At 42.3% G+C, this 12,290-nt stretch overlaps 1 protein-coding gene across 3 annotated transcripts in view; it reads left to right on the top strand.

Annotated features, from left to right (window-relative positions):
• nhsl2 (NHS-like 2) overlaps positions 1 to 12,290 on the top strand; it is a 215,538-nt gene that overhangs the window by 114,367 nt on the left and 88,881 nt on the right. The window contains exon 1 of one of the 3 annotated variants that reach the window (XM_070547986.1): positions 9,636 to 11,580. The exons of the other annotated variants lie outside the window; for them this stretch is intronic. Coding sequence (XP_070404087.1) covers positions 11,520 to 11,580 — 61 coding nt within the window. The 5' untranslated portion in view covers positions 9,636 to 11,519. Of the gene's footprint in view, positions 1 to 9,635; positions 11,581 to 12,290 lie in introns of those variants that run through there. 3 annotated transcript variants of the gene reach the window in all.

Below are 12,290 nucleotides of genomic sequence, written 5' to 3'. Positions count from 1 at the left end.
GACAGAATCACAAGTGGGTTCTGTAATTATCTCTGAGGTCTTCCTCTTGGAGAATGGGATGAGGAGAAGGGGAGTGTTGAGGGAGATCGGGGGAAGCAGGGGGTAAGGAAGAGAAATCGGAGAGAAAAAGAGCAGTTTTTGTGGAGAGGAATAGCAACCACGCACGGTGCACGCACGCACGCACGCACGCACACACACACACACGCACGCACACACACACACACACACGCACACACACACACACACACACACACACACACACACACACACACACACACACACACACACAGCTGTTTGTCCCCACGAGGATGCAAGTGTGCAGCATGCATGTTGGCTCTAAGACAAACCAGCACACCTGCCACGCTGCTGTAATCAGCTCGAGAGATGCTTCCTGATTCGTTTGACCTTGGCTTCCATCGGCATCCAAAGGCACATTCATTCATCAGCATTACTACGATGAGGATGCAACAGAGGACAGGATGCAGGAGTGATGCTTATGGTCAGAGGTTGTTTGTACTCAGCAGAAAAACAGCAGTGCTGGTTCCCAGTAGGTGGAGGACTTTCAACTCTGATATTGACTGGAGAGTTGGTGAGACAGGATGCAACTAGAGCTGCTTACCGTAATACGAGGACTGCAAGGAATCACTGACACAAGAAATGTGTTTAACCATCTGTTGCACCCTCCCCGTCGTACATGCACACAGCTGACTTAGATGATGTTTAGATGAGAGCTTTCACAGACTAAGTTAGTGGTCTAGATACGAAGCTTAAAGGCTAAGAGTCAATTATAAACCAGCAGGGATGATTTGTACTAATTTTCAGGTGTTTTTTTGTGTTAAAGTTGTAAATAATAATTATTTTAGCAGTTTTAGATATCAGAGTTTACATCTTTCAGGACTGATGAGCTAACCCTGTCATGATAGCCCAAGCTCAGCCTAAACCAGGGATCGTCAACTCCTTTCCCCGAGGGCTGGTATCCAGCATGTTTGAGTTGTTTCCCTCATCCAACACACTTATGGTTCACCTGCAACTCTTCAGGCTCTGCAGAAGCCTGTTAATCAGCTGCTGATTAAAATCAGGTGTGCTGAAGTAGAAGATGGTAGGACCTGCTGGATACCGGCCCTACTCGGAAATGGGAGTCGGGGATCACTGGCCTAAACCAAGGGCCACTCTAAAATGCCTAATTCAGTTGGTGTTTCAGCAACATATCTCAGTGTCCATTCCTGCTTTTGGGAGAAGCCTCTGAGTCCTCCTCAGGCACAACAGTCACTAAATCTATCTTCAAGGTCTTGAGAACTTGAGGGACAACAACTCATCCCCGTGCTTTGGCTCTCTTTTCCCTTGAGTGGCATGTTGGACGGTGGTTGGGTCCATTGCAGGATTTATAACACTGGATCCTCATTTTTGTTTGCAACCAATGCCAATAAGAGGCTTTCTAACATCTGTTGTACTCATGATTCATGGAAACTCGATTAAGTGTTGCTACCGCCAAAACTGCTGCATTGTCACCAAGGAGGTGGCTAGGATGGGTTTGAGATGGATTTGAGACACATTCAAGGCATTTTTGAGTCATTTGAGAGAACCTTTTTTTCTTGCACATTTTTCGTCATGTACACGAGCGCGAGGCTCTGAGATTCACGCAAACAGGTTGAAAACCTTAACCTTGATTTGCACCTTAAGTTCTGGTGGCTCAAATCCAGAAGAGATTTGATATTGGAGTCAACGAAGTCGTTATCAAAACATCTCTAGTTGGATTTGAATGCGTTTGCAGAGATGTGAGATGTTGAGTGAGACACCTTGTGGTCAAATGATGGCATGACTTTCTTACCATCATCATCATTTACTTCCTAATAGAATGAGTCATGTCCTACCATGCCAGCACACACCAGACATGTTCATTCACATTGTCTCACACCAGTGATGTCATGTTCAGCATCCTGCACCAAAGGAAGGAGAGAAGCAGAAGCTGTGTGTGTGTGTGTGTGTGTGTGTGTGAGTGGAGATAATTGGATGGAGGTGAGAAAGGAGGGCTCCACGAGAGACCCGAGGAGAGACGCGAGACGAGAGGAGGGAGATGCGGAGCGATAGAGATGAAGGAGAGATGATGGGGGCTACAGAGGGAGAACGAAGGATAAGGAGCAGAAGAAGAGACAGGAAACAGCTGCTTGGTAGTGCAAGCAGCCAAGAGGGGAGTGGGGGCTGTTGCCATAGCAACTATACAGGTGTTAACGTAGGTCAGCTGATTGCTGGTCGGTGCTCCGCCACGACCAGGCGAGTGTGTGTAGATGTATAGGGCCATTCATTCATCACAGAGTGTGTTTTCTGCCTACTGATCGGCCTGCAGCATGGTGGGTGTCTCGCTGCTGCTTTCTACCGTAAAAACAATAAATAGTTTTTGTTTTGAAAAATTGTAAAGATTATGACCCTGTTTTTATTTTAGGCGAGTTTTGGACAAGATTTTCATATTTGATAAAGAGTCGACCTACGGGCAAATGAGCAGATCAGGCCAAAAATAAATGTTCTAAAGCAGGGGTGTCAAATATGCGGCCTGCGGGCCGGATCCGGCCCGCGAGATGGTTGTGTAAACTTTATTTTCATACTTTACAATGTAGAGTGAAAATAAACTTATTTTTGTGAGCAAGTTTTCTCTGTAATGAGTATAAATAAAACAAAGCTGCGCTCAAGGCTCACACAAGAACTTGAGTCACATCCTGAAGTTGGCCGCCACTCAGGATGTGACTTCTGATATTGATGTGCTGGTGAAAGCTAAAAGATGTAAAGTAAAATGAGTCAAATATACTTTAAGTGTTGCATGAAACTGATCTAGCCATGTGATCTGTAAGCTCTTTGAATCACTAAGGAATTTTTTATTTATTTATTGATTTTTTTGTTTTTTTCACATTTCAATTACACTTCAGGTGTTGTACTTGTACTATTTTTGATACACTGTCCTCAGGCTCCAGCCTTGTTTTATATTGATTGTATTAAATAAAAGAAAACAATCTGAAGTTGTTTTTAATTTAGCGGGCCGGCCCACTTGGGACTAGATTTCTCGCAATGTGGCCCCTGAGCTAAAATGAGTTTGACACCCCTGTTATAGATGGTTCCAGGCCATCTAATATCTATTTTACAATCTGATCTGTGGTTTTTTATCATATTTGGGTCTCAGTTATTTGAGTTACTTTTGAGTTGTGAAACACGTAGTCTAAAAGTAATTGTATAATGAGATAATATCTGCATGTTCAAGTTTCACTTGGTTATGACAGCAAACTACAGTACTAATACTAATAATGAGCAGCTACATGTCACACCTACAAAAGTCAGACTAGCAGATTAGATTAGACTCCCACTGGACAAGAGTTTGCACCTTATCTCACATCAAGGGCGTCAGTTTGTTTTCAGAATTGCTGGGGACAATAACCATACACTTGAGTGGGGTTTAAAAATTGCTGGGGACAATAAAGTAGGCTAGCTCAGGGGTCGGCAATCTGCGGCTCTGGAGCCGCATGCGGCTCTTCCATCCATCTGATGTGACTCTCTGTGCTTGTAAAATAATGAATGGATATTTGAATAAAATGCTTTATATTTTACTGCATTAATTTTACATCTGTATGCTAATTCTAAATGTAAAGATTGTCTGCGTAAACCTGAACAGGCCCAACCCGGTCTTACTGTGAGACCGGGTTGACGCGTCACGCTTGTGCGTAATCATAGGCGCTTCCTGAGCTGAAGAGGATGTCAGATTCTGGGATTCTCCTCAGACGGCTCCTGGATGCGTCGCCACATTGGAGACAGGAACAAGCGCTATTCAGCCAAAGTTTCATAATCAGGGAACATTTTTTAAGTGACAAGTCTCTCTGAGAGACAGGGTTTGGAAAACACTCGCTTCAGTGGGAGGAACCTTCCACATGCGCTCTGGTTCTGCGATGCGCTCCAAGCCAATCTCCACAAATTCAGCTAGCTGTGTACCTTATGTAGTACACGCTGACAGTGAGCTGCGCTGAGCAATGTCCAGCTCAGATGGGAATCTTTTCTTGAGTGATTTAAGTGGAATAAAATGTCAGTTTGTCTGCTTGCGTCGGGGTAATTCTTTCTATTCTTTCTCCGTCAAAATAAATGGCCAAATACGGGAACTGTCCGGTCAACACAAGCCCTGCTTTTTACTGTTCTGTTTTCTTGTGAAAATTGTTACAAATTTAACTTGATTAACACCAGAGCCAGGCGCACTGCGCCGTTATCTCCGTCACTGTAAATGAGGGAAAAACAAAATGATCGCATCCTTTTCTGACCTTCCCCACCTACAAAGTTTAATTACAACAATCAAACGTGACAGAGCCTGGATTTGTATTCTGAACAGTCTAAACGTGTTTTAAAAAGAAACGTTTGACAAAAGTGGCACCTGCTCAGTAAAACTACCAACAGGGTGAAAAATACCAAATATTGTAGGCAGAGACGGGCTACAACTTCTGGATCCATTTTATATAAATCGTTTTATTGATTATCTTCTTATGAAAGATAACTTTGACGTACACGAGCAACCAGGCGCGTTGCAAGCTTTTCATAAGTGTGGGGGATGTTGTCTGTGCCTAAAATAAGTTCATGTTATTCATCTTGTTAGTTTAATTTCCATAATAGTTGAGCAGGTGCGAATTTTAGACGCGTCACACATGTCTCCGTTTAAACATGTTTAAACTGTTCAGAATACAAATCCAGGCTCTGTCTCGTTAGATTGGTGTAACTAAAGTTTGTACTGAATGAAACTTTACATTAAACCATGTTGAAAAGAAAAGGATCCGATTAAATCGTTTTCCCCTCATTTTACAGTCACGAAGTACAGCGCAGTGTGCATGGCTCTGGGGTTAATCAAGTTTAATTGTTTCTCTTTGCAACAATCTTCACAAGAAGGCAAAACAGTTAAACGACAGGTTACAGATATTTCCATTTGACTGTTTATTTTGACGGATAAACTCAAGGATGTTGGTTGTTTTGAAAGAATTACCCCGACGCACACTGATACGCATGGATGAGCTGACATTTTAATACGCACATCTCAGAGGTAACTTGATTCCTATCAGAACATCAGAGCTTTATACTGGACACTGTGTTCAGCGCGGCTAGGAGCGCCCACAGTGGACAGTGGGCTGAAGATCTGTAGAGGGGTTCGCAGCGCAGAACCACGGTGCATGCGATAAGATTTCCTCCCACTGAAGCGGTCTGGAAAGCTGGTCTCTCTGAGGGATGTGTCACTTGGAAAAATGTTCTTTTTATGAAATTATGAAACTTTGGCTGAACAGCGCTTGTTCCCGTCTCTAATATGGAGACGCATGACACATCCAGTCTGAGGCAGAATATCCTCTTCAGCTCAGAAAGCTCCTGTAGAGACATTTGATCACGCACAAAGTTTAAGTGAAGCAGAAGCGGTCGGGCCACGGCAGGTGAAATGTTCCTAGTCTACATGAAGTGAAACTGTTTAATTGTAACATTAATATGTTACTGGACACGCTGGTCTGGTTGGTTAGACCAGTGTTTGAAGTGGAAAACACACACACACACACACACACACACACACACACACACACACACACACACACACACACACACACACACACACACACACTAATTAAAATAGTGCTGATAGCGTGGACTAGAAGGCAGGTGATGGTTACGTATTTAAATGATGATCAGGCTGCTGTAAAATGTAATCTCCATCCACATCCAGACACAATGATCCTCTATTCTTTCTCTAGTTGCTCTGCTCTTGTCTGGGCTGACGTAGCTGATGGTGCGCGCGGCGCGCCTAACGGCTGTGGTGCACATTTTTACGCATTTGGAGAGGTGGGCTGGACGCTTTGCTTTTACTGGAAGATGGTCCACTTAACGCACGGGTGTAGACTACATATTAATGACAAATGAATGAAAATTAAATTGTGAGTTTTTACTTCATATTTTAGAAATAAAAAGGACGGGGGAACACATTTATGACATCTTTTTAAACGAAATTTTCTAGCGCGACCTGCCTGCTTCACTAAGTCACTGCTTATTAAGGTTCGTACAAAATTACCTTGGCCCACCCAAAAATTAAAACCTGGCGCCGCGCCTGTCATAAACCTCTGTAAATTGTTGTTCTTCACTTCATCAAACTCAGACTTTGTACAGCTAATGTCAAGATGTAAAATTAGGAATTCAGTCGAGCTCTTCCGTCCCTCCCTCTCCTGCTCTCCTGGAAACCCGACATCGGCTGTCAGAAGCGGGAGGTGAAGAAGGAGATGAGGCAAACAGAGTGAGTGCGACGTAAAGAAACCAGACTGGTGTGGAGGTGAGCAAAACAGCTGGAAAAGTGTGGGTGTTGAATCCCCCACTGGTGCGACGCCAAAAGTGTGGGTGTTGAATGATCTCAATAAGAAAAGTGTGGGTGTTGCATCCCCCCCATCCCCCACGGGTGCGACGCCCATGCGAGCGACCGGTACCGGCTGCTGTCACCTGTTGTGAGCAGCTCTCTGCTGTCTGAGGGTAGGCCCCGCCCACAACGCCGCGGCTGCTGCGGTGTTTTCTTTACTGTGGGAAACGGGTAATAATGGCTCTTTGATGGGAACAGGTTGCCGACCCCTGGTATAAGATCTGAGCTGGTAAAACAAAAATCCTCATCAGCAGGCTTTTTTGAAGGGGGGGGGCACACAGCTGCCAATCACAAATTTTGCCGGGGACATGTCCCCGGCGTCCCCGGTTAAAATGACGCCTGTGTCTCACGTAAAGCCTTTTTGTTTGCACATTTGTCCTTCTGCACCACTTTATTATAAAGAAAAATACCAAGTTACTGAATTGGATGGGTAAAGTTAAAGAAGCATGTCATAACGATTGCTTTCATGGTTGTTGAGTTACAGCTTTCATAAATAAAAGCTTTAACCATTTTTTTGTTTTTCCAAAACTTTATTGAACAAGGTGATGAGTATACAAACAAATTGCGTACAAAATTGAACAAAGAACATGAAACATATGCCAGGGGGTGCACTACAGAAATGTTACACACATTCATATAAGTTGTAGGTAGTGCAAATAGTTATAGTTTTTAAAGCTTCTTTTTTTTTTTAGTGATCCACTAATCAACTTTATGTTAGATAGAGTGTCACTATTATAGTGTTTGAAATTAGGTTTTTGGTTACTATACTTGCATTTGTGGAGATAGAATTTAGCTAGAATAATTAATAAATTTATAACAAAGTATACATCTTCCTTTCTGTGCTTGCGAACCCCCCCCCCCCCCAAAAAAAAACAAACAAAAAACAACATTTTCCCATTTTAAAATGAAGTCCTTGTAGAGCTGTCCGATAACAAATCTGCTAAAGTCTTTCCAAAACGCTGTAGCATGTAAACGGATAAAATGTTTAACCAAATGGGGATTTTAGCATGCAAACTGGCAAGCATATGATGCTGCAGCTCCACCTGGTGGTGGGGGTTGGCTTTAACAGCTTAACTCAACAGTAACATCAACTCCATCTGTACTTTTATTCTGCTCAACTTTTTTTTACACTAACTTATATTTTTGATAAATATTAAATTAAAACTATGCTGATTATTTGTTCATAAACAAATGTTAATCTGTTTTCACAATTTCCAAATTGTGGGTGGAATTAAAATGCACAGTAAAGGTTTCAGGTCCAAATACCTCTTTGATGCTTAGAAACATTGTTAGCATTAGCACTGGTACACAGAAGTACAGAAATAGAGATGGCATGCACAAGCTAACATTAGCACACCTAGCTGCTACAGGAAATGAGGAAAGTTAAAATTCCCATGTCTGCTTCAAATGTAAAGTATTTCTTATGGGATTGTTTGAAAAATTGGTAATTTCCACAAAAATTGCTGTGTGTTTTTAAAGTGATACTTAGCAACTTTTTCATATATTTTTTATTATTTTCTTGAGCCAGTATGCGCTAAAATGTCAGCTGCCAGTCCAGTCTGTTGGAAAAAAATTGGGCTGACATACCTGGAGCTGCAGTCTGCTTTCAGCACGTTTCCTGCATGTTTTAGATCATGAACACACCTAATTTGTTTTATTTTGTGATGAATCACTCCTGTAGACACTAATGAAGGCTGAGAGATGTTTCAGCTGTTAGAATAAGACGAATGCACAGCAAGGAGATAAGTTTCGTTTTTGGTTTCATTAAACGGACACTAGGGGGTGCTAAAAGGAAGCCAAAACTATACCCATTTCCCCTTTAAGTTTTAGAATGAATGTTAATGAGAATTCTGGCAAAGCTTGTACACTTTGACACCAAGATGTATTAAATGCATTATAATAGTATAAATAGATAGAATCAAAGAATAATTAGTTGCGGCTGTATTAAACTTGTTTTATAAAGTTGTTAGTTTGCGTTCCGTTTGCTCGCACCAAACTGGGCAAAAGGGCTTTCGTTCACTCTGCTTCTTCTGCATGGAGCAGGCTCCAGGAAAACTGGGAATTAACAGTGTTTATCTCCTTGATTACATTTAAAACCAGACTGAACCCTGAGACAGATTCCCTGTGTTGTAACTGCCTTCTGTAATTCTGTGCATGACATGTCTGTGTAACTGAAACATTTTGTAACTGTAACTGTAACTTTTGCACCTCTTGGCCAGGACTCCCTTGAAAATGAGGGTTATAATCTCAATGGGAACTTCCTGGTTAAATCAAGAATACATAAATAATTGTTAGACATTTTAATTTAATGTTTTTACTTACTTATTTTTTCTGGTTAAGTTAGGGATGGCTGACCGGAGGCGTAGTTGACTCATAGCAAGTAGGTTGCAGGTTTGAATCTTAGTTGTGGCCTTTCTTTGCAGAGTTAGCACGTTCTCCCCATGCATGAGTGGGTTTTCTCTGGCTTAGACTCGCCACTTAAAGGTTAATTATCACCATAATAAAATTAAGTTCCTCTGTCAATGTTTTCGGTTCTCCTTAATAGAAACTCATTACAAGTTAAATTCAACATGCATACAAACTGCTACATGTCTGTAATTGTTCTGCCAACAGTCCCCTGTAATTAGTCCTGCGCTGCTGAACGAGGGATAAACAGTGAATCCATATCTGCCAGTATAAACATTTCCCTCATTATTAGAACACATAAAACCCATTTTCTTTGTTCTCTGCTACATTCATAATGACCTGATTAGAACCTCAATATGTCCATTACTCTATCTTGGTTGCATAGCAACCCTCAAATCAACCCCGTTTCTACCCCGTGTACAGTAAAACATCAAAAGTGTTGCTCCGGTGTTTAAAAAAAAAGTTTCCAACCTGCTGAGACAACCTTAAGCTTAATCTGACCAAGAAGTACTTCCTGTTGAGCTCCAGTTCTCCCACACAACAGCTACCCTCCTGCATGGCTGTGCCTCAAACCCAGTTTCCGTAGAGCCTTTGAGCTGGTGACTGAGCACCTTTGTTGTGGGTTTTGTGCCCTGCTGAGAGGTGGCTGGGTGAAGAAGTGGAGCAATAATCATTTTGGTTCTCTACGGTGGAGATCGGGTGGAGCCCAAGAGCAGATCCTCTCACTTGAAGAAGAACAAAGAAGACGCTGTCTTTTCTATAAAGGTAGGAATTAGGTGCTTCAAGGTGTGTGCCACAATGTGTGTGTGTGTGTGTGTGTGTGTGTGTGTGTGTGTGTGTGTGTGTGTGTGTGTGTGTGTGTGTGTGTGTGTGTGTGTGTGTGTGTGTGTGTGTGTGTGTGTGCTGTTATGCACACAAACAGTGAGACGAGCTGCAGTCGTCTCATCACCTCCTCTGTTTTCAGGAAGTTCATATAGGGGAGAGGAAGGAAAGGAGCTGGGCTGATGACAATAGAGTCCAACGAGGAAGAAGTAAAGAAAACAAGATTTTAGAGATTCCTACATTTAAATGATCCACATATTTTTTATTATGACTGTTTGGTCCTACAGCTTCATTGAGAAGGTTGAAGGGAAGACTTTCCACAACCAGATTTCTTCATCACTAAACTGTTGCATGAGGATCACAAGTGGCCTTTGGATGATTTCTACCCATGAAATGATGTTTATAGTCACTTAATCTGAAACACCTAGGGTAGTGCAGCCTTCAAGAGCATATTGACTGACAGTGTTCAACATTACGATCGTCAAAGAACAATGAAAACGTGACTTCAAACAGCTGTTGGGACTGATACAGCGATGTTTTAATGATGTTCTAAAGCAGATCCATGCAAAGATTCACCAACACCCTCTTGGGTTGTGGAGGAAGCAGAAACGCCTGTTGATAGGTTTGCCGACTAACCAGGCCTTTCTGCTGAACGTCGCGCAACGTCCACGAAGCGTGGTGAGCAGCAGTCAGCCGCCATTATAGTCAATGGATGCGTTTCCACTGAGGCTGAAGCTTTGTACAGAACTGAAGTGACACTTTGAGAATGGGTCAAGCTCAGCTAGGGACAGACAGGAAGTCAAACACTAAAGCAGTGGATAACATCTGCCAACATTGAGAAAAGACAGATTTTAACTAACTAAAAAGATATGTCGTTACCCGTGAAGCCTCCATACTTCTGGGTATGTACGCACCTAGGTGTCTTCTTTTTTCTACTGAAGCAGGTGACATTGCCATTGAAGGTTATGCTCAGATATTTTGTGCAGCAAAAATCCGACCACAACTTTGGCTCTTTTAATCCTGGTGGTTAAAACTCTCCAAGCGTTGATCAAACAAGGTGACTTCACACTAAAATGCTCATAGATCAATGACAATAAGAAAAAAGTTGTTTATACCTACAAGTCACTAAAGCTCTGTTGCTTTCATTGTTTCGGTGCCACACTGTCTACTTCTTGACTGACCTCCAGCGCTCCGACCAGACTCGCTACGCCGAGATCCAAACTTTCCTTCTAGAGATACAGAATACTTTCCACCCATTTCTTTTCTGGTTTCTGGCACAGAAACTCATCACATGATGGTCTTTCATAGGTTCTGTCCTGTTCTGGTTTTAGCGACCACATGCATTTTAACTATGCAGCTTTCTGCAGGAACATGGTCATAAATACTTCAGATGGTCCCAGTTGAAATACTATCAGTGGGAATATTTATTATTTTGTATTTCTGGCTCTGCGTGTGACACGTTCAAACCCCCGGCATTAAAGAAACCGGATTTCCACAGTTTTTTTCTTGTTTTTTACCAACACTGATTCCCAGATGAGGTCTGACGATCATTCCTGAAACACTTTGATGATTCTTTTATGATGAAAAGCTGAAAGGAAAGGAGGAGGAAAAGTGTCTGGGAGGGAGAGGAAGAAGGAAAAACACTCCTGACATCGACTTCCTCCTTTTTTCTCACCTCATAAGAGAAACTCCGCTCTCCCAGTGTTTGGCTGGACCTTCTTTTCCCGCCTCTCCTGCCGTTTCTTTATCGCCTCTCTCTCATATTTGCCTGCTGACATGATCAGAGCCCGAATGAGTCACCGAATTTACTCGGGAAGGCAGCTGGACTTCTCTCTTCCTCCCCTCCTCCTTCTACTCTACTCGTCTTTTTTCCCTGAAGTGTACATGGATGTGAATGTCTCTCTGCTGGACGGAGTTAAGGAGCTCAGACATGGACTTTTTCTGGTTCAGGCCGGGTAAGAGACAGCGGGACTATTACTTTACTTTAAAAAGTGTTTCTGCAGGGATAAGGGTAGGGCTGTTTCTTCTCAAGATTTACAAACTAAGGGATTTTATATGAGAGTGATGTGACCATGAGTAACATTTATGAGTTGATATTGAAGCACTACAGAAATTTCAGATATTTGTTTCATCTCATGTAGGAAGATGGTGATTGGTTGTTGGCATTTAAACACGGCACTGAAGTTAGAGATAAAAATCTGTTGATTAACATGAAACATTGAAAACATGTATTAATAGCAGCATAAAACAAGGAAGTAGGTTGACTTTCTTAGTTTTCTTCCCTTACGCGGTAAATTAAAGGTGTTCTAGAATTCAGATTCACATTTACATTGTTGTTATGTTTGCACAGCTTGTTGTGTCTGATGTAGCCGATCAAACAGGCTGTGTCATTTCTCACCTGTTTTTCTATGCAGGTTAGTAATGTTGTAATGGCGAAGGATTTAAGGTTAGATCTGAGAAAAGCTGGTAAAGCGTGTCATAAACGTAGACACACCCCCTTAAATATGCATGTCCCAATCCGCTTCAGCATCAGCAATGTAACAGTAATGCTAAACGCAGAACAACGCAAGCCCTAGCTACTGCTAACGATAGACAGGAGAGAACAACACAGAAGAATTTCAGAGCACCACTCATGTTCCAGGATGTACTGGGAAAATCCAGAAGT

Source organism: Nothobranchius furzeri, chromosome 2 (assembly GCF_043380555.1).
Source record: "Nothobranchius furzeri strain GRZ-AD chromosome 2, NfurGRZ-RIMD1, whole genome shotgun sequence".
Classification (NCBI taxonomy): domain Eukaryota; kingdom Metazoa; phylum Chordata; class Actinopteri; order Cyprinodontiformes; family Nothobranchiidae; genus Nothobranchius; species Nothobranchius furzeri.
This window is presented reverse-complemented; position numbering and strand designations above follow the sequence as displayed.